The sequence below is a fragment of the Peromyscus eremicus genome, chromosome 7 (genome assembly GCF_949786415.1).
Source record: "Peromyscus eremicus chromosome 7, PerEre_H2_v1, whole genome shotgun sequence".
NCBI classification, from domain to species: domain Eukaryota; kingdom Metazoa; phylum Chordata; class Mammalia; order Rodentia; family Cricetidae; genus Peromyscus; species Peromyscus eremicus.
In genome coordinates, this window is record NC_081422.1 from 94,640,931 (window position 1) to 94,668,621 (window position 27,691).

Below are 27,691 nucleotides of genomic sequence, written 5' to 3' on the forward strand. Positions count from 1 at the left end.
TTTTCCCTAAGGCCTATCAACTCTCAGTACACCAGCAATTCACTTAATAATAATACTTTATCATTGTTTAATCATTTTCCCATTGCCCACTGAAATCTAAGCTCCACAGAGCAGGGTTTTGTTTTTGGATGGTGATAAGTGTTCCCTGAAGGCAGGACTAGAAAACCTGGGTATGTAGGAAGCTTCAAGGTGACCAAGGGTCGCAAATAGGACAGAAGCCACCGGATGACTCACCTCTAACCTCTTCCCCCAGTGTCCAGGGACTCTGACAGGCTCTGGAGAGGAGGCAGCATTTATGCTGAGCTCTGTCCCTAGGCTTCTAACTGAGTTTCCGGTCTGCCCATAAGAGTGCCAGCTACACTTACTGACTTGTGATAATTGCTAAATACACTCCTGTCCCCATGTGCGGAGCTCTAGCTTAAAGGACCAGGGGCAGGTTGTCCTGGTTTTGTTTCTGTCGCAGTGATGAACTACCCTGACGAAAAGCAACTCAGGGGACAAAGGGTTCATTTTAGCTCACAGTTCATAGTAGGGAAGTCAAGGAGTCAGAAAGAGCCAGTGCACAGTCAAGAGTAGACAAGAACTAATGCATGCATGCTTCCAGTGCTTTCTCCACTCTCACACAGGCCAGGAATCGAGCCCAGGAATGGCACCACCTACAGTGGGCTGGGCCTTCTCACACCAATTAACACAATTAAGACAATCCCCCACAGACATGACCACAGGCCAACCTGATCCAGACAGTCCTTCACTGAGACTTTTCCTATTCTAGAAAGTGTCAAGTTGACTATTAAAACTGTTACACAGATAGAGAGGAGGAGAGGGGGTTCCAGGAGAGAGTGATAGGCTTTGAGGAGGCAGCTACTCCCCCATCAAGAGCAAGTTTGATTTCTGATGCTCAGAAGGGGTCCAATAAACACATGGTGGGGACATGGAAAGACAATAGAATAATTGAGTGAGGTTAGCAAAGAGGCTAGCAAAAATGGACAGAATCCCATGAGAAACTAATAGAGGAGAGTCAAGGATATTTCTTGATTCTAAGCCTAGACAGGAAACAGAGGGACAAGGTCCCTGGGGTGAAAGGGAAGGAAAAAGAGGGAGCAATGATAAAGACCAATGTTGGGATGCATTTTTTAAATTTTGCAAACAGCACATGTTTTCAGATGACTTGAAATATAAAACTAACACAGTTCACAAAAGAGCCAAAGCAGAAGTATACAAAACAGTTCAAAGGCAGAGAGCCTCAGCCCACATCCCTGCAGAGAGCTGCCCTCTTTCTCCTGGAGTCCCCTAGGTGGAGATAGGGCCGTTGACCTCTGCGTTGAAGACGGGAAACACCTGGTTGAAACGGTTGGCCTGTCTCCACCCTTGTCTGGCTGGAGAGGCCCAGGAAGTCAGGGCGGAGACAAGCCAGCTCCAGGTTCCAGAGCTGGGAGGGGGTGGTAAGCCTGACTCTGCAGGGCCTCTTCCCTCAAGAAGCTTCCTCCTTTCATCCATCTCCAATGCAGCTCTTTTCTTAGCCTATAGGTAGAAAGGAGTGGTACCACCTCAAGTCGGAGGTTCCTGATGAGCATCTGGGAGGGGCTGAGAACCCCTGAGTGAACTGTCCCTTAGGAAGAGGACTCATGGGATTTCCTGTGAACAAGGCCCTAGGATCTGATGGCATTTCATGAACCCACAGCAGCATCCACGCGAGTCCCATCGTGGATGGGGCTTTGGCCTCTCTCCACACCACTCTCAGCGAAGCCTGCTGACCTATCACTTCAGCCAGGATTTGGCTTGAAGTGAAATGGCCCTCCGATTCTTCCTTCCCTCAAGGTTTCCTCTGGGAAGGTGGGAAGTCCAAACCAACAGTGGTTTGCATTTGGTTTTGATACAGGAGTTTTATTACTCTTTGATGTTTGGTGTTTATTTGGGACAGGGTTTCACTATGTAGTCCAGGCTGCCTCCAACTTGTGATTTTTCTCGTCCCCTCCTCCCAAGTACGGAGATTACAGGCATGCATCCAGATCCGTACATTCTTTTGACATTCTTAGTACACATGTATATCCCACAGTTCACAGGATCTGAATTCCCCATAATGCACAGCGCCACTGGTCTCCCTGCCACCCTGCAAGTGCTGGTGTGTACACATACAGGAACAGGGAGAGAGATGGTTACATCGTGCGGTTAATCCCCACCACAGGTGACAGAGCTGGGTCCAGCGGGATGAAGCCACTTCCCCCAGTGTCATTCAGCGAGCTCATGGTAACTGCAGGTCTGGGGTCACCTCTCCTCACCACTTGCTGCCACTTGCTGGCCACACCGCTTTGCCTCTGCTGGCTGTCACTGGACATGCACACAGCAGGCAGGCTCTTGGTACTTCTCTTGTCTTTTGTCCACAGAGGAAAACAGAAACACAACCCTCCCATCCTGGGTTCTGGGTCCTGCAGACCACGCTGTGAATCCATCAGGCCCTTCCTCAAGTCTGTGAGATCCAGACCCCGAAAAGATGCTCCGAGGACAGCACAGCCACGGCACAGATGTCCACCTCTTCCTTTCTGCTGCTGATCAGCTTCTGGGATGAACTGGTTATTTTCTAAAAAATTCATTTTCACAAAAATCATTCATTAGGAATGTAGCAACAAAGAATATCACAGAAATCCCAACTATTTAACTGTCTTTTTCATCTGTGTGCGTGTGTGTGTGTGTGTGTGTGTGTGTGTGTGTGTGTGTATGTTCTCACATGTGTAGGTGGGTTTACGTGCTCATACGTGCAGGCCCTAGGTTGGCACTGGGAGTGACCCTTGACCCCTCACTCGGCATTTATACAGGCTCTGGGGATCTGAACTCTGATCCTCATACTGGGTGCCTGTGTGGCGAGCACTTTAACCACTGAGCCATCTCCCCAGCTCTAGCTAACTTTCAAGCAACAACCTCCCACGACAATCCAACCCCCTAGGTCAGTGGCTCCCGGCATCTGCTGAGATCCTCTCCTAACCCTTTGTCTAGCAATTCCCACACCACGACCCTGCTAGGTCAGTGCTTTTCTGTGAGAACCAGTCCCACAAAAACTTAGCTTTGTGTGGTTGAGATCCAGGGGTGCCTCTGAAGAGTCACGGGTGGAACATGTGTGAGCTGTGGAGGCCTGCCCTCGCTCTTCCCCATCGACAGCACAGGCACACAGGACTTACACCCTCCCAGAGGCTCAGAGCCATAGTCCATTGTTTTCAAGAGTAGGATAAGCATCCTGGGCCTGGGGGGCACTGGAATAAGAGCTTCTTGAGCAGTCACTGTGAAGGTCCATACTATTGCCCTTGCCTACTGCACGCTTATCCAAGGCAAAGCATATTCCACACTACGTGATCTGAAACCTGGGAGGCATGAGACTCTTGGCACAGCCTGAGTATGTTGACTCAGAACCTGGTACTGGCTGTAGCTGCTGTTAGAACTGGGGGAGATGAGAGAACTCAGAAGGCACTTTGGAAGACAAATCTACCACTAACCACCCTGAGCTGAGCAACACAGCCACCCTCTTGATAATGCCAGGTCCTGTGGGAAAGCAGAATGACCTGCCAGAGCCTCAGGGAGGTCACTATACCCTGGAAAAGGGAGGACTCACCCAGACCTTCTGATCAGGGGTTACTGCGACCTGAGCATACCCCCCAAAACCACGAGTTAGAAACAAATCCCCAGTGTAAGGCCTCAGCTTCATGAATGTGGGCTATAAGGCCTTAAGGCTGAGTGTTTGATAACTCCTTCTATCACTTAGGTGACACCTTTAGCCATGTTGTAAGAGCAAGAAGACCTTCACCCATAAGGCCCTTCAACCTCCATTCCGCCACCACCACCCCCCAGCCTCCAGAAGCCAATGAACTTCTGTTCTCTATAAAGTACCTAGTCTGCAATATTCTATTACAGCAGCGCAAACAGACTAAGACAAGGAAAGTCCCTTAGCACTTTCTCCTCTCTCTGCATATCTTCATAAACCATGAAAAACGCGTCCATGCCCAGCTGAGGCCCATGACGCATCGGGTCAGTGTCACAGTGAAAGGTAAAAGAATGCCCTTACCAAGGTGTCTGGAAGGACTACCGTGGGGCAGCAAGAGTACCGGAGCAATTGGCCCATCTTCCAGATGGAGAGTAGTACGACCATGAGAACCAGCATGAAGCCAACAAATGCGAACAGAGCCAACGCCAGAGGGAGAGCCTCTCCTGTGAAGAGAGCAGAGAAGGCTTGGGAACACCAGGGGAGGGGAGCCACTGGTCCCGCACCTCCGGGGGCTTCTTAGAGCCGCACTCAGGCCAAGACAGCAGATGCCAGCACCGAGAGATCTGGGGTGTCCTCCAAATGGCTGCAGTTACCACCATTCTCCTAGAATCTCAATTAAAGTACGGTTTTTTCAGAAAGCCACAGAGAAGATTACCATCTCTACCTTGTGAAGGGGAGGGAGGGATGGAAGGCATTGCCCACGGTGGCATGTACCCGGCACTACTGCCAGAGGAAGGCAGGCTGCCAGGCCCCAGGCAGGATGAGGGGGAGGTGTTGGAGCAGAACAGTCCAGAACAGGGTTGGGCGGAAACCAAAAACAAAGTGTTTCACAATTTGCTCTTGGCATTGACTCCTAAGATGGAGGAAAATATTAAGTCCCAAAACATTCACATTAAACTGACAGAACAAGCCCCAGTTACATGTTAGGTCTACTTCTGTCTCCCAGCATCCTACTAAGGTCTAGGCCTCTGCTCCTCACAGTGAGCATCCCTTTCATAGAAGAGGATGTTTCTTATGCTCAAGATGGGTTAATGGCCTACCCCAGGACCAACAGCTAGAGCTGGTTCCAAAGCCCGTGACGAGTTTGCTAACAAACACAGCAAGAAGCACCCGGTCTAAGCATATAGAGATGCAGAGGAGGGGACAAGCTAGTTTCCCACCTCTCTGTTCTGTCAACCTCAAGCAATCATTTATCACCTCCTGCCTGGACTGTTCGCTCACAATGGTAGGAGTGACTTGGCCCATGTGGCTGTGGCATGTGGGGTGGGGCGTGTGCATTGTCTTACTTTTCGAAAGTATTTTGGCAGTAGACATCGAGAGATGAACAATGTTAATACCCTTACAATCCACTCCTGTGATGTCCGTTCCAGAAAATCAGGCCAAGGAAGGAAGGAAGTGTGTGCATCAGTCAGTCACTTCACAGGAATGTCCAGACAAGAGCCACAGGCTGTCGCCAATCGTCTGCCCAGTGGTCCCCTGCCACACGAGCATCCCTGCGTGCTGTGACTCTCCTCACAGCACACCCCACACACACTGGAAAGCACCTCATGAGCTCATTAGCTTGCTGTTTGTCTCCACAACTGGAAGACAGGGAGTCCCTTCTCTGCCCCAGTGGACAGGTCAGGACTTGGCATGTAGTCAGTGCTCTGCAAATACTTATTTACTAGAAGAAGAGCATCTTCGAGCACAAACAGTCGTGATTTAAATGCCAAACAAAAGGGATTAATGTAAGACATTATGGAACATTGACATGGTAGGTTAGCAATTCATCTGTTAAAAGGAGAAATAGAATAGACATATTACAGTTTGACCAATAATGGAGAAAGTTTGGAAAGTACATAGTATTGCCATCAATAAGGATGTACTTACATATATTGGCTTACTGTGTGTCTTTAAAAAGTAAGACAAGCCAGATATAGTGGCTCATGCCTTTAATCCCAGCACTTGGGAGGCAGAGGCAGGTGGGTCTCTGAGTTCAAGGCCAGCCTGCTCTCTATAGTGAGTTTCAGGACAGCCAGCACTATATAGTAAGACCATGCCTGGAAGGGGAAAAAAAAAAGTAAGGCAGACCCACACTGACACTAGGAGCTAGCTACAATGTGCTACAAAGTGTAGCTGAGCCAGGTAAAGAGACGGGAACACTTGGGTCCCTGTGTTGGGGAAGCATTGGAAGCTACAGACAATGGTGGAAGAATAAATGAAGGATTCACCAGCAGAAACGTACTTGTGACTTTCCTCGGTGTTGTGATCAAATACCTGATGAGAAGCACCAGAGGAAAAGTTTATTTTCACTCATGCTCTGAGGACTCATTCTGTCCTGGCAGGGAAGGTGTGCCTGTGGGGCAGTTCTCAGTTGTGGCCACAGGAACAGGAAGCTGCATGTTTACATTCCCCATGGCTCAGGAAACAGGACAGGAAGTGGGGTTGAGATTTAAACCTCAAGGTCCACCTCCCCGAGACCCACTTTCTCCAGCTAGACCCCACCTCCCAAAGGTTCAACAACCCTCCAAACAGTGCCACCAGCCAGGGACCAACATTGTTCAAACACATGAGCCATTCTACATCCAAACCGTAACAGCAACTCTCTTGAGCAGTATGGAGTAGGATAAAATATTTAACTCCTACTTTTTATAGTTCTGTATTATTTGGATTTTTCATAAACTTGACATTTTTTACATACCAAGAAATGTTACTCAGAAAGTGTGCATGGAAAAATGTTATGAATGTATTTGTGAAGAAAAAAGCAAATAAAACAGGTATAACATGTATGTCATATAGGACTACTACATGTCTTCACATGAGTGACAGCTGAAGGGTCTTTGGAGGGCAACAATATCAAAATTAAATGTGTGTCTTTTGACCAAGCTACTTTACTTCCAGGAATTTATCATTCAAACACACACACACACACACACACACACACACACACACACACACACATTTGCTGATAAATGTGATCTATGCACAAGGAAATGAATGCATTGATTGCAATCGCAAAGTATTTTGGTAGGGGGAATCTAACCCCATCAATCACAGATCAGTTAAATCAGCCAACACACACTCACAAATGGAATAGTATTTGATAATAAAGAAGTAATGATGGAATTTCTTTGTCATTTGGAAACCTCTACAAAATACTTAAAAGCAAGATTCAGAACAGTGCATATGGTATCACTTTTGCTTAAAAGATGATATATATGTACCTACTTCTATATACATGTCCTCATTTACATGTATATGAGTTTAAAAGTCTCCAGAAGAATGTATAAGAAACCCATACCGAAGGGAAAAGATGCAGGAACTATGTGGATGAAGAAGAGACATAGAGAAGACAATTTACATGTATATTATGTATTCTGGACCCTATAAATAGACTATATATTCAAAATAGTAATTTTTTTTAAAATCTAAGAAGTTATGCTGAAAAGTGTTAACTAGTGGTGCTTGTATGGTGGGATCGTGGAATGTAAGGTTTTAGTTCTTTTCACTTTTAATCACTGTAGGTTTCTTTAGACCATACAAAAATAAAGGGACTAGGGAGATGTCCCCATCAGCAAAGCGCCTGGTATGCAAGCATGAGGACCTGATTGGGACCATGGCACCCACATAAAAGCCAGGAGTGGTTGTGTACATCTCTAACCCAGGTGCTTGGGAGTCATGGGGGCTTGCTGGCCCGCCAGTCGGGCCAATCAGTGAGCTCTGGGTTCAGTGAGAGAGGCTATCTCATAAAATAACATGATAGAAATAGAGAAGGTGCCTAATATCAGTCTCTGTCCTTGATACCCACGTGTGCACATGTACATACCCATACACATGTACACACACACACAAATTTTTAATTGTTTTAATTCAAATGAAGAGTTTTAGTCAAAAAAGAGGATTCTACAGACTATAAGATCCCTTCCAGACAAAGAAAGCCGTGATTTTGTTATCCAGTGTGGTGCCTCCTTCCAAGGTCTATCTCTCCTACAGCCATCTCTGCCCACAGGCAATAGCCTTCTGGCAAGCTAGGCCTGTGACATGTGCGCAGGAGGAAGAGGAGGCTTTGGGGGAAAGTACTCCAGGCAACTGCTTAAGAAATCCAACCGTTTACCTCAGAATCCTCCAAACCTGGAAGCAAATACGTAAAGCCAGGGAAAGCCCTGGGACCATGGGTGGGGCTGCGAAGCGCGGGGACCCAGGGACAGGCAGGTTATCCTTACCTGGCACCTCCACACACTGAGTCTGGCTGAAGGCACTGTGTCTCCCAATGGCTTTCACCCGCGCCCGCGCCTTCACACAGTACACGGCCCCTGGTTCCGTGGTTTCGAGGTGAACTGGACTGTCCCCACTCTTCACCACCTTAACGTGTTCCTTTAAGAAATCAAAACACACTTACTGCCTGAGGGCGACGGAGCCAAGTACCGTGGGGAGAGCTGGGCAGGAGAAAGTGTGGATAGTCCCTTTCCCGAGCACAGAGAGCATTCCCTCTCTTTGTACATGGAGGCATCCATTTCCTCATGCATCCACTCACTCATATTCATTAACCCTGTACTGCGGACATAGGCACACAGCATGGGAGCTTGCCTGTGGGAGAGAAATATTACTAAATACATTCCATGTAATGATGATGAGGAAAGGTGTAATGATGAGGAGGAGAAAGCAGGGCAAGGCAAAGAGAGAAGAGGCGAGGAGGCGAGGAGGCGAGGAGGCGAGGAGGCGAGGAGGGTCAACAGGTGTTTAGAAACAGCCTCTCTAGCAGGGTAACATTTGAGCAGAGCCCATCCACCTGTCTGTCCACCCTTCAACTCCCACTCTAAGCCCCAGGGCTGTGGAGGAGCCTGTAGCAGCTTGTGTGACCCAGCCCAGATGACTCAGGGTATACACACTCAGCAAAGAGCCTCCAGTTACAAGGGTGGGGAATAGGCTCCGCCCCCCAAGAATATGAAGTTGATGCATGCTCCCCCCTGCCAAGCCTCAGACTTTCTCCCACCCTGTCCCATCAGCCTGGCTGGCAATCCAGGGTCCTACCAGTGTGCTCTGACCCAGCAGGGTAAAATATTGGCCAACAGCCTGTCCCACCTGCCCACACCATGTTCCAAGGATCCCTATCCCACTCAACTGAGGGTGCACAGGAGCATGTGCACAGCCCCCAGACATTGCTATGTGACACTGAGCACTCCAGCCTGAGAGGGGTAGCCACAGAGCTCAACTGGCTGCCTGAAACCAACACAGCTCAGACTGATGAGCACAAGCAATGGGATTCATCCCTGAAGGATTTGGTCTTGGGAAACTGAATACCTCGAACTGAAAAGGAGGACAAAGGGAGAAGATCGGGTGGGGAGGGTCAGTCTAAGATGCCTTGAGGGGTCACAGGGGCACAGTCATAGGCATGTATAGGACTGGGAAGTGAAGGGGAGAAGCCACAAGAAGACCTTCCATGAGTGAACAGCAAGGCTTCCACAGGCCAGGGTCCCTGAGTAGTTAGGACTGTACCTCTGCCTGGTCCTGTGCTGGTTCTGCTCACAGATTTGGTGAGAGTCTCTGCTGCCCATACTGATCCTTCTGAGAAAGCTAGCTTTCTTTATGTCCACTGGAGTGGGTCACCAGACCTTGTCATTATAGCAGCTTAAACAGGGCTACACAGGAAGTGGTGTCCCCTTGCGTCTGCTAGAGCTTCACACACACACACACACACACACACACACACACACACACACACACTGCTGCTGCTGCTGCTGCTGCCACTCTGACCATCCTTCCATGAGTGCCGGCCTCCCACTCACCCCAGACTACAGCAACCTTCCCACGGAGAAGGGCAGCTCCCTTCCAGGCTTTCTGCACGACCCACCCGATCATAATTAGATAGGCTTATTCATAAGCCTGCTCCTGGCTCGCTGCCCCACTTCTGCGCTCTGCCAAGACACACACCCTCAAGAGGTTTATGCCCACCTTCTGTGCTTTTGAAATCATCCGGAACACCCTGAGCTGGAACATCCTGGCCTGCTGCCCCTAAATGTCTGAGACTAGCTGATGAAGAAGAAGGAGGAGGAGGAGAGGAGAAGGAGGAGGAGGAGGAGGAGGAGGAGGAGGAGGAGGAGGAGGAGGAGGAGAAGAAGAAGAAGAAGAAGAAGAAGAAGAAGAAGAAGAAGAAGAAGAAGAAGAAGAAGAAGAAGAAGAAGAAGAAGAAAGCATTCAAAAGGCATTAGGGGGTCCAGTGAGGTGAGGCATCAGAGAAAGGGAAGTAGTTCCCCAGACTTCAGTAGACCTGGCCTGAAAAGGGCCCAGGTGTTCTGGCCAAGGCCTAGGTTGAACAAAGGAAGGAGTTGAGGGATAGTTAGTTCTCTCATCTATCTCTCCCTTCTCACACTTCATCCACATCAGGCCACTTACACCATGAGCACTAACTACAAAGCTGGACTTAACTCCTTCACCCCCAGAAAGCTGTGCTCCTCTGAGGCCTGACTCAAAGGCCAAGGTCAGTGGGAAGCCTCACCGTGGCGCCAGGCTCCTGACTCCAGTAGACCACAGGGAACTCAAACTGGGGCCCCAGGTCTTCCAGCTTAATAACCAGATGCAACCCATGTTCAGTGACCTCCATCCGGGGCGGAATGAGGACAGCTGTTGACAAGAAAAAGAAAAGAATCAAAGCCAGCTCCAGACAGAACTGATTTTTCTTGGGATAAAATGAACAGGTCATCAGTAGAAATATAGCAGCCCTATGGGCAAGGGAGGGAGTCTGTTGAGGGGTCCTGATGTGTGGAATCATGTACATAATAAGCACTCTCCTACACTCCATGGATGCTCATAAAATCCTTTTTAAACCCTATTTTTATTAAAATATGTTTTCAAAAATTGTGTGTGTTTGTGTGTGTGTGTGTGTGTGTGTGTGTGTGTGTGTGTGTTTGCATGCTTGCACTTGCATGTAAAACATAGAGGCCATTTCTGTCCTTCCACCAGGTAGGTCCTGGGAATCAAACTCAGGTTATCGTGCTTGGCAGCAAGTGCCTTTGCTTGCTGGGCCATCTCGGTGGCCCTCATAAAATGCTTTTTGAAGGATGACTACTGAGTGGAAACAAACAGCAAAGACTTACTACAATTCATTTTTTACTCCAAAGTCATCTGTCTCTTCTCCGGGAGCCTAGGCTCAAGAGAAGGGATGAAGGCCTCAAGTAAACATCGCTTCCCCTTTTAAAGCGCGTGCTCTGCCTCCTCTCTCCACCTCCCTATCTCATTCCTCTTCACCTTGTCTCAGCTAGTGACCATATGCTGTTCCTTAACGCTTGCTGAACACCTACCTGCCTGACTCTGAACTCCGCTGTGCACAGCTGGCCTGGTCTTTGCCTTGGGAATGAATACACCCAACAGGGTCAGCCCCATCACTCACACAGAGCACTGGCACATACTGGTGTCTGGTGCCTTGCAGACATCAGCAAATCAGCAGCCTGTGTGGCTTGGCCCTTCTGTTCGTGGCCCTAGGACTCCTCATCTCACATAAAAACTGTCAGCAAGTCAGAAGCGTCTTACAGATTCAGACAATCGGTTCTGGAAATACAGAACCCAAGCACAAACACCATCTTTCCTTGTCCCAAGGGCCCACACAGGATGCATCCCCTCCCTCGATACCAGTCTAGAAACTGCAGGACCAGAAGGACCAGAGTGATGGTTGGTATTGGCTTGGGAAGTAGGATAGGATGTGTCCTGGGCTACATCCCTCTGCACTGGGGCCAAGGGACGTGGAGAAGAAAGGCAGTTCCTATATGGGATAGTCAGAGGACAAAGTATTTTTCCCTTGCCATCCTCGCTGGAGAAAATATCCCAGGGTTTGGTGAGCTGTCCCTCAAAGGGGCAGGAAGTCAGGCCACCTGTGCAAAAGGAGCCAGTCCAGACACAGCACCACTGCCTCTCTAATACCTACAGACAGAAAAGGTCCACCTCCTCCATTTATAAGTCACCTATTATTGGAATCTGAGCCTCTGGTTGCCATCATTCTGACAGACAAAATGACCTGAAATTTCAGTTTAGAGAATTTTTTTTCTTTTTCTTTTTTTTTTTTTCAGCACTGGGGCAGAAACCTCTGCCCTACATACTTTATACTTCTCTCATTTGATCCACCCAGAAACTTCAGAAGGTAAATCTTATTCCCCTGGAACAGAGAAGTTAAGGGAGTTGCCCAGAGTCACACAGCTAACAGCCAGAATTAAAGCAATGTCAGTCTATATTTCTAGCCTCCCCTGTGTGAGGTGTTCATCCTCTGCAGTAGAAAGTCACAACTCTGTCTGCATATGACAACAACCTTGGTAGAATTTTAAGTTTCAAGTAAATGGACGCTCACACCTCATTTAAATCGGACACCCCTGGAATGGCCCCAGACTGGTGGCCTTGAAGCTCCATATGACTGTAACATGAAATTGAGGTTAAGAACGTCTGCCTTCAGTAAGGTTAAGAATAGAAGAGCTCCGTGAGAAAACATTAAGATACAATTTTTCAAGTGGCAGAGAAGTCAGAGTGGCCCTCTCAAATGGAAAAGCAGGTGGAGTGCTTGTAAGAGATTCAGTGCTAATCAGGCAGTGGTGATGCATAACTTTAACCCAGCACTCAGGAGACAGAGCAGGCAGATCTCTGTGAGTTCAAGGCCAGGCTGGTCTGTCTACAGATTGAGTTCCAGGGCTACACAGAGAAACCCTGTCTGAAAAACCACCCCAGCTAGGTCACTGACTCTACTACACATCAAGCCCACAGGATTCTTGAGAAAGATTCTGCTCTCTTCAGCACCTGCAAACTCCTATCCCTCAGGTTCCCCTGCATCGAGACCTTTTCCTGTTTTTGCACAAGTTTCACTGTTCAGCCCCTCCCAAATAACTGTTGGCACTCCCTGATCTCCATCTGACCTGACCTTCCTTCCAGCAAGAGCTGCCAGACCCCGGTGGAGTTCTTGGCTGGAGCCCCAGGCTCCCAGGTGCCAGAGGAAGTAGTGCTGGGTGCTGCCTGAACTCTGGGCAGAGGAAGAGCTGCGATGTCATCCAGTGCCCATAAGCTTCCAGGTGCCTGCACTGGGATCCTACCAATTCAGGCAAGTCGTCCCAGTGCCTGGGTAAGATGCCCAGCAGAGAAGTCCACATTTTGCAGCAAAATCCTCCCTGGCATCCCATTCCAACAATCCTGTGCTCCTCCTCTGCTCACTGGCTCTCAGCACCAGCATCCCCAAGGCAACAATACTAATATTAACAAAAGTTGAGTGGTGTGGTAAGACTGGACTGTGTTGAGCATTGACACATTTCATTTCATGTGGTCCCCTCAACTATCCCATGAGACAAAATATTGCACGTACACAGCTCTCAAGTTCCAAGTTGGATTTGAACCAGCCCTCATAATTCCTCAGGGCCAATTTGGGATCCCTCACCAGCTAAACCCTCCTGACTTCTACTCAACATCCTTGGTCCTCAGTGACTTTACTTGTCTGATTACTAGATACTGGGACCTAATTTCCCTGAGCCCTCACTTCAAGCAGATCTTCTGTCACATGAAGAAAATGGGCCACTGAGCGCCCTGCCCTTCCCCAGCACCAAACTCCTAGCATCCCCCCACTCCCACCTTAGACAGGGGCCACCCCTTTCCACCTCCACTCTGTCCTCTATGTGTGCCAGCTGCAACCATGGTCACTTCCTCAAGCACCACCCCGGGGACCTCCTTAAGCCTATCAGGAGCTTTCTGTTCCTTCTAGCTACCCAGCCACCTCCTTGTATCCTTCCATCTACATTTTAAACGTTGAGGTTTCTGGGACCCTGTCCTGGATTCTCTTTATCCTCTCTACCTTGTTCCTGGAGATTCACATCTATTTCCAGGCCTAGAGCTAGTAACTTTGTGTTGTATGTCTGGCTTTCACCTCTAAGAGTCCCAAGGCCTGATTTCCGGCTACCAGGCAGATGTCCACAGCATGCCATGCTGCAGGAACCTGAGCTCCAAAAACACATAGACAGGATGTCTCCTACTCCTCAAGATCTGTTTCTCCTGTTGGGTTCTCTGCCTTGGACAGTGTTCTCACCAATCCAGGTAAGAAGTTAGATTCTGTCTTCCCACTCCATCCCCAATAACTAGTCCCAAGCTCTGCTCATTTTAAACGCAGCCATGTCTCCTGAATTCATCCACTCCCCTGTCTTAGTTAGGGTTTCTATTGCTGCAACGAAACACCAAGACCAAAAAGCAAGTGGTGGAGGAAAGGGTTTATTCAGCTTATACTTCCACATTGCTGTTCATCACCAAAGGAAGTCAGGACAGGATCTCAAGCAGGACTGGAACCTGGAGGCAGGAGCTGATGCAGACTCCATGGAGGAGCGATACTACTTGGTTTGCTTCCCATGGTTTGCTCAGCCTGCTTTCTTATAGAACCCAGGACCAACAGCCCAGGGATGGCACCACCCACAATGGGCTGGGCCTTTCCACATAAAGCACCAATTAAGAAAATGCCTTACAGCTGAATTTTATGGAGGCATTTTCTCAATTGAGGTTCCCTCCTTTCAGATAACTCTAGCTTGTGTCAAGTTGACATAAGACTAGCCAGCACACACACACACCCCATCTCCTCTGCTACTCTACAGATCAGAAGCCATCTTGGCTTAGCTGGAAGGTAACAATTCCCCTCTCATTCTCCCTCTGCCCTGCAGGCTTACCCTACTCCAGGTCCCTTTCCTCCTGGTGGCCATAGTGTTTGCTGTGTAAGACATGGCCCAGATCCTCTCTTCTCCCATTGCTCCCATTGACTTGATCAAGCTTTGCTATAGGGCCAGCTGCTTCTCTACCCCACTGTCCATTAGCCCTCACCTCATCCCAAACACACATCCTTTCACAGTCTAGCCACAGCTTGCACTCCTCCATATTTGTCCACTTACCGGATTCTTCTCTTCTTCCTTTTCAATCATTTTCCAATTATAATTGCAATGGAAAAGTTATGTGCCAGCAACCACAGAGAGGAAATGTTTCTAGTCGCTGTTAAATGTACAGATGTTTTTAAAACAACCAAGCTGCTCTCAGCAGTATGGGGTTAACGAGGCTCCAGATGGGAGAGATTTATGGAGCCATGATCCGAGTAAGAATCCTAGTGCCAACGCTAGAACTTCAGTACCTGTAGACCCTAACAAGGACCGTCAGGACTGACTTCCAGAGTGGGGAAGGAAAAAGACAGCACAATGAACAGTCAGCAGTTTTACAGACATGTCAGTAAGTGTGGTTTGCGTTTGTACGTACACCAGTTAATTTGATGCTGAACATCTAAGCAAAGGTAGTTTCTGCAAGGGTGGGAAGGGGTGTGCCTTACTTGAGTTTCGATTAAAGGGGTGCTCCAGAGTGCTCCAGGCTGAAGTCTCCGAGCCCAACATGGCCCTGACCCTGAAGTTATATGGTACTGTGGCAGTGATGTCATCAGTGACATCACACTCCAGACCTTTGGTAGGTGAGCATTGGCTGCTGGGGATCCAGATGTGGCTCATGTACAGGCTCTCATACTCCCTGGCCAAGAGGAAGAAGGCACAGAGTCATACCGCACCCTTTGAGGCAGACGCCAAGAGGGTTGTAACTGCCTTTGTTCTGCTTTGTGGGTCAGCAGAACAGGCATCCTCTCCCCAACTTCAGATCCTCTACTTGCTTCCCACCCCAACCATCCATCACTCTTATTTATTCCTTGGGAAGCTTAGCATAGGCCTCAGTCTGTCTACTTCTTTCAGTGTCCACAGTCACCACCCTCATCTCAGGCACCATCATGCCTTGCTAGCTGTGCTTTCCCATTCTCCAGTCTCTGCTGTGGAGATGCCACCCTTCAACACTCCACACAGCTCTCCAGACTCTGCTGTGGAGATGCCACCCTTCAACACTCCACACAGTGGACCACAATGTTTCTATACCTAACGGCTTCATGTGAGACTCTAGCCTTCTCCCATCCTGCCCCCTAAGGATGCTGCTTCTACCCTACTGACCTGTGGCTCTCTCATTCAAAATGCTGATCTCTTTTTGCCTTGGGCCTCTGACTAGCTGGTCACTGTCTCAAATGTTCTGACCCTGCTATCCAGACAGGTAGGGTATAAATATCACCTCCTCCAGAGGCCACCACCTAAGACAAAGGAGCTGCAAACTCAATTCTTTTGCATCAGCCTTCACAGCTTCCTATTAGAACTCAGAACTCTGCATGTGGCTCAGAGGCCTGCTGCCCAGTCACTCTTTCTGATGATGGAAAGGCTTTGCATCCTGTTGCTCCGTGGGGGCAGTCCCTGGCCATTTGTGGCTATAGACCTTGTGAAAAAGGAAGAATGGGACTCAAAGCATGTTTCAGTTTAGCTACTAGTGGCTGCCAAACTGAAGAGAGCACACCAGTGTATTTAGTATCTCTTCCTCTAGACCAGTGGTTCTCAACCTTCCTAATGCTGCGACCCTTTAATACAGTTCCTCGTGGTGTGGTGACCCCAACCATAAAATTATTTTGTTGCTACTTCATAACTGTAATTTTGCTACTGTTACCAATTGTAATGTAAATATCTGATATGGGAGCCCGGGGGTCGAAACCCATAGACTGAGAAATGATACTCTAGAAGCTAGCTCTGTATTGAGAAATGTGAACCTCTGTATCCTCGAGCCTAGAAGAATGTCTACAGGTGTAGGACTCTGCTTGTGCTTATTGCTGATGAAATATGTTGAGCAGCAACTCCGCCAGTCACTTCTCAGCAACTGCTAGTACCTGGACAGCTGAAGAAAACTAGAAGAGGTTCACCCCTGGGCCAGCTGAACTTTAGGGTCAAGACTTGTTTGGGCTTCTGGATATACACTCATAGTCAAGAAAACTGTGACCTCCTATACCCCAAAGGGAGTGGCTCTCCAGATTTGTCCATTCCAAGTCAGGCCCAAACTCACCAGACAGTTGGCTTACTGTTGAATACAGGCACAACTAAATGTATTTGGTCCCCACATGCATGTCCATTCACACTAAGGGCTGGGCTGGGAAGAACATCTCTTCTTGGGCCTCAGAGTCTCCTGGAGCAGAGAAGGGCTATCCTTCTCGGATATGCTGTCTAAGGAAGAAAAATGATTACACAAGGCAGACTCACCCCTGGTACTCCACAGAATAAAACACTGTCTCTCTGAGCTGGGCCACTGGGCTCCACATCAAGAGATGCTTCATGTTGGTTGACAGAACAGTTAAGTTCTGTGGGGCAGGCAGAACGGCCACTCCACCTGGGATGAAATTAAGAGAGCAGCTGACCTCTGAGTGACAGTTAGAGCTGGCATAGCTTCCAAGTCATCACATTTGTGCAAGTACTAACTTTTACTCTTCTTGGTTTAGCTCTGCTTTTGTGACAGCAGGGCATATTTGTAGTAATAACGGCTAAGCTTTAGTGAACATTGCTCATATTCTATATAGGTCATTGCTAGATTCTTTTTTTTTTTTTCGAGTCAGGGTTTCTCTGTGTAGCTTTGCGCCTGTCCTGGAACTTACTCTGTAGCCCAGGCTGGCCTCGAACTCACAGAGATCCGCCTGCCTCTGCCTCCCGAGTGCTGGGATTAAAGGCGTGCGCCACCACTGCCTGGCAAGTCATTGCTAGATTCTTTACAGAATTATCCCATTTAATTTTCTTTTCTTCTTCTCTTTCTCCTTTTTTTTTTTTTTTTTTTGTTAGTTAGTTAGTTAGTTAGTTAGTTTTTCAGGCAGGGTTTCTCTGTGTAGTCCTGGCTGTCCTAGAATTCCCTCTGTAAACCAGGCTGGCCTTGAACTCAGAGATCCACCTGTTTCTGCCTCCCAAGTGCTGGGATTAAAGGCATTCATCACTATCCTGGCTTTTTGTGACCCTACTGAGTATAAGGACCATTTTTTCCCATTATATAAACAAACAAAGCAGAGGCATATTCTTATTTGTTCATGAATATGTTTTTATTTTATAGTTTTATTTTAGTGTGTATGTATGTGTATGAATGTGGATTTATATATGCCATGGTGTATCTATGGATGTCAGAGGACATCAGAAGAGGAAAGGGTATCCTTTAAAACAAATAATAGTGGAATAGTTCGGTATGTGCAGGGGAAATAAACCTCAAACTAAACCTCACATATTATATAACAATGAACTTAAGCTGGATCTTAACCATTACCTCACCAGGAATGACTGTCTAAGATACATAAAGAACACCCAGAACTTAATATCAGGAAATCAACATAAAGATAAAATGAAAAGGCATGAAAAGATATTTCACCAACAGAAATTCAGAGAGTGCAATAAGCACATGAAAAGATGTTTAAATTGGAGTTGGTATGATGGCTCAGTGGTTAAGAGCATGGGGTGCTCTTCCAGAGGACCCAGGTTCAATTCCCAGCACCCACATGGCAGCTCACAACCACTGCAACTCAGTTCCAGGTGATCCAATATGTTCTTCTAGCCTCCAAGGGAACTAGGAACACATGCAACCAAAACACCCAGACATGTAGGTACATTTTGTTTATAAAGATGTTTAAATCATTTGCTAAGGAGGAAATGCAAATTAACACCACAATGAGACAGCACTACTGTGGAGTTAACGCTACAAAACTAAATTCTGGCAACAGGACAGAGAAGATAGATCCCTCATACACGGCTGGTAGACTTGTAAATTGGCACATTGATTCTCGAAAATCATTTGGCAGTTTTTTAAAAAAAAACTAAATATGCAATTACCATGTGACTTAGCAGTTGTGATCTTGGGCATTTATCCTAGAGAAATGGAAACTTCTGCCATGTAAGATCCAAATATGAATGTTTAAAATTGAACTTGAATTGGCTCAAGTGTCTTTCAATAGGTGAATGCTTAAACAAGCAGGTAATGAAAGGGGGTCATGAGCAAGGAACCCAGGTGGCCTCTATGACCCCAATGGCTTCCAAAGGGACACAGTGCTGCTAACATGATCTGAGCCTTAACTCAGCAGACAAGTTAGCTCCATTGGAAATTATTTCAGACTTTCAGAGATGCACAATAGCAGAGGGAGCTTCTAGGCTCCCTTGTCGGTCCGTCCTTGCATCCACAGACACAGTGTGACTAAAATAAGACCGATTGTCACTGCGGTGTCACTCAGCTCCAGTCTTTCTCTCTTTCACCAGTTTCCCCCTCTCATGCTTTATTCTCTGTCTTCCAGGAACCAGTCCAGGACTCCCCATGCAGCTGTCACACCTAGTTAGTCTCTTCCAGTCTGTTCTCAATCTGTCTTGGTCTTTTATGACCTTGACATTTCTGAAGAGCACTGGTGGGCTGTTTTATAGCTTTGTTCTCAGTTTGGGTCTGTCTGTTTTCACATGATTGAAGTTCCATGTGTTTAAGGGTAGCTTGCCTTATTGGATGTCTTTGCCATTACAGCACCATCTTACACTTGGGAAACTTCCCTCAGACACATGCCTGAGAGTTCCTTCAGTATCCTTCATGAATCTCTCAAAGGCTGATGAAGCCCCCCCTCAATGCCTCCATCCTAGTTTCCAAGAGGAGATCAGTTTTAGGTTGTCCCTTTCATCGTGTTAGCTGGAGACAGGTCTCAGCTATGTGACAGTATCCTGAGAGAGGTGCTCAGGACAGCAATTGGTCAGCAGTTGGTGCCAGACAGGCTGCAACATCTTTGGCCTTGGACCTGATAGTAAGACTCATGGCTCCCCACACTCCAAGTCATATCCTTCAACTACTGCTTTGCCCTATGAAGTCCAACCACAGTGACTGGAGTCTGGTCTGAGGCTGTGAATACTCCAGCTGAGTGAGGTTGTTGCTGTGTACCTCAATGCAGCAAAGCCATGTGTCCCCAAAGCCAAAGATGCTCCTCTTGGCCCTCTTCCATGAGGTACAGCAGTGGGGCATCAGCATTCTCCGGCAAGGTCTACCATGCATTTTTGCTGAGGGCATTCATTTCCATCTGTGTACTCTTTCTACGTGCATTGGAAGAGATAAGCCCAAGCAACTAGTTACAAAATATACGTTTTGCCTTGGACTCACTGTAATTACCAGTGATGTTAATCGTGATCTGCAAAGCTACAATTTACTTGTTAGAGTTAATAAACATACTGGGAGAGCTATGTGAGTATGTAAATCCTTCTCACCCTTTCACACATTAACGTTGACAGGTGTTGGTAGGTGGTTCTCTCAGCGATCACTGCAGTTAGGCTCTGAGTCTCTTCGTTGAATTGGGATTCTCCTGGAAGGAAGAGCCATTCCTCCTCCACTGTTTGTTATGTTTTCAGTGATTTACTTATTGGGATAGACTCATAGGTACTGATTTCATTTTATGGTTAAAATCCAATGCTGTGGATATCGTTCTGTATAAATAAAACACTGATTGGCCAGTGGCCAGGCAGGAAGTATATGCAGAACAAGGAGAGAGGAAAATTCTGGGAAGTGGAAGGCTGAGTCAAAGAGACACCGCCAGCCGCCGCCATGACAAGCAGCATGTGAAGATGCCGGTAAGCCACGAGCCACATGGCAAGGTATAGATTTATAGAAATGGATTAATTTAAGATATAAGAACAGTTAGCAAGAAGCCTGACATGGCCATACAGTTTGTAACCAGTATAAGTCTCTGTGTTTACTTGGTTGGGTCTGAGCGGCTGTGGGACTGGCAGGTGACAGAGATTTGTCCTGACTGTGGGCCAGGCAGGAAAACTCTAGCTACAACCCAATGCTACTATTATTTGTTATTCAGTTGTTCCTGCTTTGGCCTATTAAAACTCTTTCAGGTTGATTCTTGTATCCATTTGACTTGTTGTCTCCCACCTCCCACTCTTTTTCCATTCTATTTTGTCAATTGACTTGGTTCTGTATTGTTTTTTGTTGTTGTTTTGCTTGTTTTTTTTGTTTTGTTTTGTTTTTTGTGTTTTTGATTTTGTTTGTTTGTGTTGTTTTTTGAGACAGGGTTTCTCTGTGTAGCCCTGGATATCCTGAAACTCACTCTGTAGATCAGGCTGGCCACTCAGAGACCTGCCTGCCTCTGCCTCCCAAGTGCTGAAATTAAAGCATGCACCACCACTGCCCAGCTTGTATTGCCTTTTATGTTTGTTTGTTTGTTTGTTTGTTTGTTTTTGAGACAGGGTCTATGTAGCCTTGGCTGACCTCAAAATCAAAGTGATCCATCTGTCTCTGCTTCCGAGTGCTGAGATTAAATGCATGGATCACCACACTCAGCCTCGTCAATAGGCTTTGAAATAATAACTTTAGATCCACAAATTTCAAAGATAATATAAGCTCCAACCAATGCTAACATCTTATGTAACCACGATACAGTTATCAAAACTGTGGGACCAATGTGGGTCAATTACCCTAACAAAATTGCAGACTTGATTTGGACTCTGCCAGTTCTTCCACTAACAACTTTTTCCATTCCAAGATCCAACCCAAGATCCTATGCTACATTTAGGCCCTCATCCTAGTTTAAGCACTTCATTGCTTACCACATGATGCTTCTGTCTCATCTTGCATTTCCCTGCCCAGTCCTGTAAGCATCCGCTTCTCTAAAGAGCCCCACCCAGGGAGTTTCAAAACTCCTAGTGCCTCCACAGTACCCCAGATGAATTTAGAATCTAGAATCTTAGTAGTTACATATATAAAAGTTCCCCCAGTGACTCCAATGTTCATTTGAGACTGGGACACTGATCTAGAATTTACTTCTGGTGGATACAGAGGAGTTTGAAATGTGTTAAACCCCCAAATGTTGGTGGTTTCAGCGTATTTTCTGGTAGACTTTATGTTTACTGTAAACAGGGGCCAGTTCTGTTCATCTTGAATTAGCACCCAGCCCAGCAGAGCCCATCACACAAAAGAATCTTAGAAACACTGAGTGAAACTGAGCAAGTGAGCCACATACATCTTGACTCCCATAAGATTAGCCTAGACCTGGTGGTTTTCCTAATCTCCCAGCCATTTTAGTCCTTTTAGCTGCTCTAAGATTCATGTCTCCTAAACACTCATCTCCTAAGATCTTAGTTCGAGGGAGGCAGCAGGAAGACTGCCCTCCATAAAGCCACTGGGCAAACTTCCCCGGCAGAAACTGCTGCAGCTCTTCCTGCCCCAACCCCTCTGGTCACCTCTGCTTGTTTGGCTCTTCTTCACATCTTTCCCTAACAGTCTTTAAGGTAAATGTACTAGAAAAGGCATCCCCTTAAGTCCTTCACCTTATCACTCCTCCCCTTTTTCAGCCTGCATCCATGTCTCCCCTTCTGTGTAGAAACACAGAAGGACAAAACACACTCGGGAGCTGGCTAAATCAGAGTCAAACCCCAACTCCCCCATTTATCAGCTATCTGGACAAAGAACTGAACCTTTCTGAGTCTTGATTCCTAGTATAAAATGGGGATCATCAGACCTTCCTTGCAGATTAATGTGAAATGTCTGAAGAACATTTATTGCCAATCTAGAGCATACCACATACTCCGAAATGTGAGCTATGTCTAATGGCACAGGCTTTCAATTCCAGCTGCCTGGGAGGGTGAAGCAAGAGAACTGTAAGTTCAAGGCCTGCCTGAGTTACAGAGCAAGCTCAAGACAGCTAAGAAAATTAGGGAGACCCCATCTGAAACATGAACAGTTAAAAAAGAAAAAAAAAGGCAGGGGACAATGGCTCTGAGAATACACCCCAATAGTTGAGCAATTACCCCAGCATGCTAAGGTCCTAGGTTCAATCTCAGGAAAGAAAGGAAAAAAGGGGGTGGGGGGCAGTTGTGGCTATCAGTCATTGTTTTTAATTAGTAACAATCAATTTCCTGAATCACTCACTAGGATTTGGAAGGGACAAAGCAAGACACCTTTATTCATCTGCCCAGTGATTGAGTAAGCAATAGAAGCCCATTCTGCACTTGCAAAGTTCACCTACACAGTCCTGAGCAAATGTTCAACATTACATGAATCAACCTTAGCTAAAGCAATTGTTTTCTGACACCACCATTTGCATTACCAAAAGATCAGAATAATCAATATTTGAGGCAGGGATGTTGAAGTCTTTAAAAGTTTGTTATTTGTATTGTTTTAACCCCTCAAGACTTCAAGGTGGCTGTTACAAACATTTCACAGATAAAGAAAATGAAGTTATATGACCAGCCACTAAACTAGTAAATCACACACACACACACACACACACACACACACACACACACACACACACGGGGGGGGGGGGGGGAGGGACAGACAGACAGACAGAGACAGAGACTTGGTGTGGGAGCAGGGGTGGGCACAATACACTTGCCATGGGAAATTTGTGGAGGTCAGACGACAACTTGAGGAAGTTGGTTCTCTCCTTCTATCATATGGGTTCTGAGGATTGAACTCAATTCATCAGACTTGGCAATAAGTACCTTTACTACCGAACCATCTCACCAGCCCTATTGGAGAATTATAAGAATAAAGGCTAAGGCAAGAAAGTAAGGATAGAATTCACAAACTGTGAAGACAGCAAATGACTTGCAATCTACACTTATTTTCTAAAAGTAATGAGAAATGGGCTCAAATAAATATAGGGTGAGACCTGAATATACAGATGAGATGTGAGCAAAATTTGGACATCATTTGCTGAACCTTTGGAACTATGAAGGTTTGGGGGTCAGGAATACCATCCATTTCCATGTAGGCTGAACATTTCCAAGTTGCCTTAGCACTGATTTGTTGCTTAAGTACTTAAGGCTCCCACTGACACCATAAAGTAACCAATACCTTGGAATATTAAAACTAGAAATTTCTCTTGAATGCCATTTGACTTGAAGAAGCATTAGCAGGTAAGGAACTGCAGTTTGGGAGCAAAGGAGTAACGAGAGGAACAGAAAATTATGTAATCTTACTGGCAGAGAAAATGCCCCAAACCAAATCATTTTTAAATGGTATGAAGTAACTTTTTCCTGTGATGATCATGAGAAATCTAATTTTTATAACTTTTACGCCCAATATGAAGCTTATAAATTATGTCTTTTGTGTTTGTCAGAATTTCTGATCATTTTAAGTGCCACACCGAAAATGACAACAATAACTATATTTTAACCCTTCAAATGCCAAATGAAATAAATAGCAAAGTGCATAGGACTCTGTAAACTATATTGATGACATCTTTCTAGATTGGTCTGTGGATATTGGGGGGAAATTTTTCCAAATAGAATGCAGGCATTTGAAATGTGGAAGATGGAGATAAAAAGGTTTAAAAAAAAAAACAAAAATTTTATACTGGGAGGTAATGGTATACTCCTTTAGTCCCAGCACTGCAGGGGCAGAGGCAGGTGGATCTCTGTGGGTTCAAAGCCAGCCTTGTCTACAAAGAAGAGTTCCAGGACAGCCAGGACTGTTATACAGAGAAACCCTGCCTCAAACAAACAAACAAACAAAACACCAAAACCCAAACCAAAACAAACAAATTAAAAAAAAAAAAAAACATTTTATAGCTCAACCCCAGACCCAGGAAAGTACTGTCACCTTCTTAACCTATATTCAAGGCTCAAACTCAAATGTGTGTAAATTCTTTCTTACCTGTGAGAAAACATGAGATCAAGCCACAGAAAAGCCACATGATAAGACTTGTCCAGACTCCTTGTGGAACCACTGTGCCGGCTTGAGTTTGGTGTGAAGGTCTCTGGCATACTTAGTTTGCCCTGAAACACTGTTTCCTTCCAGAATGAAGCTTTGTGTCCATCCTAGCCATCTTGTTTCAGGAAGCAGATGTTGGTACTGAGGTCAGAGTTGCAATGAAGCTTGAATTGTTCTGGAAAGAGGAGCTGGCCCAAATGCTCAGAATGGGCGTACTCTGCAGCACCCTCCTTTCTGTCCAAACCCAGATATTGCATCAAGGGGAGCGGCCTGTCACAGAGAGTTCCAGAGAAATGATAACCAGGGAACTTGAGACATGTGCCTGAGGGAGACATCCGAGTGTATACAAGATCAGTTGTGGACAGCCTGGGCTCTTCCCAGAAGTCAGTGAACATCCAGGATTATTTTCCCTACTCATCAAGTAGCATCCTCTGCCAAGTGCCTCTCTGCTCATTCATTCTAACTGGGTGCTAAGTAGCTCTGTTTGCTAATACATGCTTCTGGAAAAGTGAAGAAGTTAAATGATTATTATCACTACCGTATTCTCCAGTACTAGTGATTGAACCTAGGGCTTTGGGCAAGCTACACAAGCACTCTGCCACTAAGCTACATCCCAGTCCTGTTGCCCCATTTTTTTTTTCAAAGCAAGTTGAAAAACGCCTGGTTCTGTTGCCTCAATTTTAAATACCATTTTAAAAGTCAAGGGTTGGGGATTTAGCTCAGTGGTAGAGCACTTGCCTAGCAAGCGCAAGGCCCTGGGTTCGGTCCTCAGCTCTAGGGGGTGGGGGTGGGGGTCAAAAAAAAAAAAAAAGCACTCGGGAGGCAGAGGCAGTGGATTGCTGTTGAGTTCGAGGCCAGCCTGGTCTACAGAGCAAGATTCAGGACAGGCACCAAAGCTACACAGAGAAACCCTGTCTCAAACAAACAAAAAAGTCAAAAAGTAAAGAAAAATAGTTTTATATTTGCAAGTCTGCAAAAAGAAAATCTAGGATATAATATGCTAACGAGATCGGCACCTTGAGGTAGAGGGATTAGAAAATGGAGATTAAACAAGAGGTTTTTTTAAATTGATTATTGAATCAAGAATTCACTACTGAAAATGAAAACCAATTTAAAAAATTTGAAATAAAATCCTGTAATAGAAATTGGCCTCTTAAACTTCAACTCCTTGAGGACTTTAAAAACCCCAATGCTCAAAATATAATGGTAAATAAAAACTGGTTTGAGAATGAATATTGATTTTTGAATTGAACATTTTTTGGTTCTAATTTCTTATTTGCAAGATAATTTGGGGTCATTCACTGATTCATTCAACAAACATTCCCTAGGAGTTTACTACGAGTGAAATCTGGGAATTCAACAAGTTCTTATTCTTTCCCAACTAATGAAGATGTATATAGAAATAGACATGGGGCAATAGCAATATTGAATACAGTGAAAGAACCACTGAGATGGCTCCCACCCTATGGGATCCTAGAAGGCTTCCTGAGGAGGAGACGGTCATAGAGTATTAGACCCAGGACAAAGACTTAGCCACACATCGTATTTAGAAAAATCCTGAGTTGGAATAAGATGTGGTGAGGCAGACCAAAAAAAGGGTCTGGAGAGCTTTCAGTGTTTTCTAAGTGTCTTCCAGTTTATCCTGAGAGCATAAATACCAAGGGCAGGGTTTTAAGCTCCAATCTAATGGTGGCATTCTCTGCATTTGAGCCTTAAAAGGTTTCTGAGAAAGCAAAGGGACAGACTGGGGGGCTCTAGCAGGCATAACTGTGAGAGATACTGTCAGCCTGTGCTAGGTTTCCCATGTCTGTGGAAGAAACAAAACCTCAAGATACAGGACTTAGAATAGCAGCTCCTACATACTGTATGGATTGGGAAGGGCCGGAATGCCAAACACTCGACTTTCCGGTTCTGGTTTGAACTGAAAGGAACAGAGTAGGGTGGGGTCAGGGCAGACAGGGTCAGAGGTCTACAGAAAGAGGCTGCATGTGCTCAGCCTCATACACTTTGATTTGAAGCATTTATGTGAGCACTCACAATCCCCACTATGTAAATAATCTATCTCAAACTGATGTCAAAGAAATGATACCTCTCCCCTGCCCAAGGGGTTTTATAGGTAGTGGATGAGTTTATGCAAACAGAACACATCCACTAAGGTTGTACAGACATATATACAGGGCAAGAACATGAACTAGGAAGACAGGAGGGACTGGTAGCTGAGAGAAGTAGTTCTAAAAACAATGAGGCAGGATGTGATTGTTGAGGCAGACTGCAGAAGAGAGTCCCCAGTGAGTTAATTATTGAAGAATGTCCCCTGGATGTAACAACTGGAGAGTCATTGTAATCCCAGCAAGAGGAGTTCCTGTGGAAGCCTTGAATCAGAACCTAGATCATTGTGGGCTGAAGAGTAAATGGAAAAAGTAATGGCCATTTTATGCAAAGAGGAAGAAAACAGCTCCATCAGCCTTACATTTCTTTTTCATTTACAAAGAAAATACAGTAATGCATTGCAAAATAGTTGTGGGAATCAAGATTGGGGACAGGAATCCAGTGGAATTATGCCCAACTTCTTTTCACTTACCTCAGCTGCTTCCCAGTTAACGCTAAAAGGGGTGTGACTCATGAAATTAACAAAGGTTTAGGGAATAAGCAGGAAGTGGGCCTCAGAACGGAATTCCAAGAATATACCCATCTGTTTGAACAGAAGGGGTTAGATGAGTTCATGATTCAGCAATCCAGTTCAAGTTCAGCAATCCACAACTTGAGCAAAGCCCAAAGACGGAAAGTTTGAGAATTTGAGAATAGTGAATCAACAGATAGGTAAACAAACAAAAAAATACAATCAAGAGTAAGCTGCGCACACAGCTTGAGCTGTGGGGCAGTCCATCACTGGGCCATGGGGTCTTAAAATGGTTATTCGGCCTGGCATGAATCTATACCAAGACAACACAGCCCAACTACAAGGAGAGTAGGTCCTGGGTTCAGCACAGACCCACGGAGCAGTGAGAGGTAATGTCAGCAGCCTAACCTAGCTTTTGAATGACTCTTTCCCGAGCCTGGGTCACCACTCTGTAAGAAACTCAATGATCTGCCTCTGCCTGGGCCATTACACTAGGGGAGGGCTTCTGGATGCCTATGCCTCATTGGCTCAACCCTACCTTCTGACACTCCTGGCTCTGCTCTTGCTGCTTCTCTTCTGCTTTGACAATTCTCTTCCTATATCTCATGAACCAGTTGGGATTTCTTGACTATGCAACATGCCCAAGCCAAACTATCCTTTATCTCGTTGCCTGCAGGTTTTTGTTGACCCTAGGTCTCAAGGAGCCAAGACTGGCCTCAAATTCACTATGTAGCCAATTTACAGATGACCTTTAACTTCCTGATCTTCTTACCTCCATCCACAAGTGCTGGGATTGGTAT

The 27,691-nt window shown here is 46.1% G+C and overlaps 1 protein-coding gene across 1 annotated transcript; it reads right to left on the bottom strand.

Annotated features, from left to right (window-relative positions):
• Positions 1-1,156: 1,156 nt before the first annotated feature.
• Il20rb (interleukin 20 receptor subunit beta) lies at positions 1,157-27,498 on the bottom strand. The gene is made up of 9 exons (XM_059269083.1): positions 27,430-27,498; positions 26,135-26,192; positions 24,215-24,295; positions 16,822-16,948; positions 15,045-15,235; positions 10,227-10,351; positions 7,954-8,104; positions 4,052-4,194; positions 1,157-2,578 (listed from the first exon to the last, which is right to left on the bottom strand). Exons 1-9 carry the CDS (start codon positions 27,496-27,498, stop codon positions 2,462-2,464), a joined length of 1,062 nt encoding a protein of 353 aa, XP_059125066.1. The 3' UTR covers positions 1,157-2,461.
• Between the last annotated feature and the right edge of the window lie 193 nt (positions 27,499-27,691).

Excerpts from the sequence above, each read along its gene's own strand:
- Il20rb (XM_059269083.1), bottom strand. The coding sequence starts at position 27,498 with ATGAGATATAGGAAGAGAATTGTCAAAGCAGAAGAGAAGCAGCAAGAG. Across the intron at positions 10,352-15,044 it reads CCCCTTTAATCGAAACTCAA|CTGTCCTCATTCCGCCCCGG; the intron begins GTAAGGCACACC and ends TCTTGTCAACAG. Across the intron at positions 2,579-4,051 it reads TAGTCCTTCCAGACACCTTG|AAAATAACCAGTTCATCCCA; the intron begins GTAAGGGCATTC and ends TGAATTTTTTAG.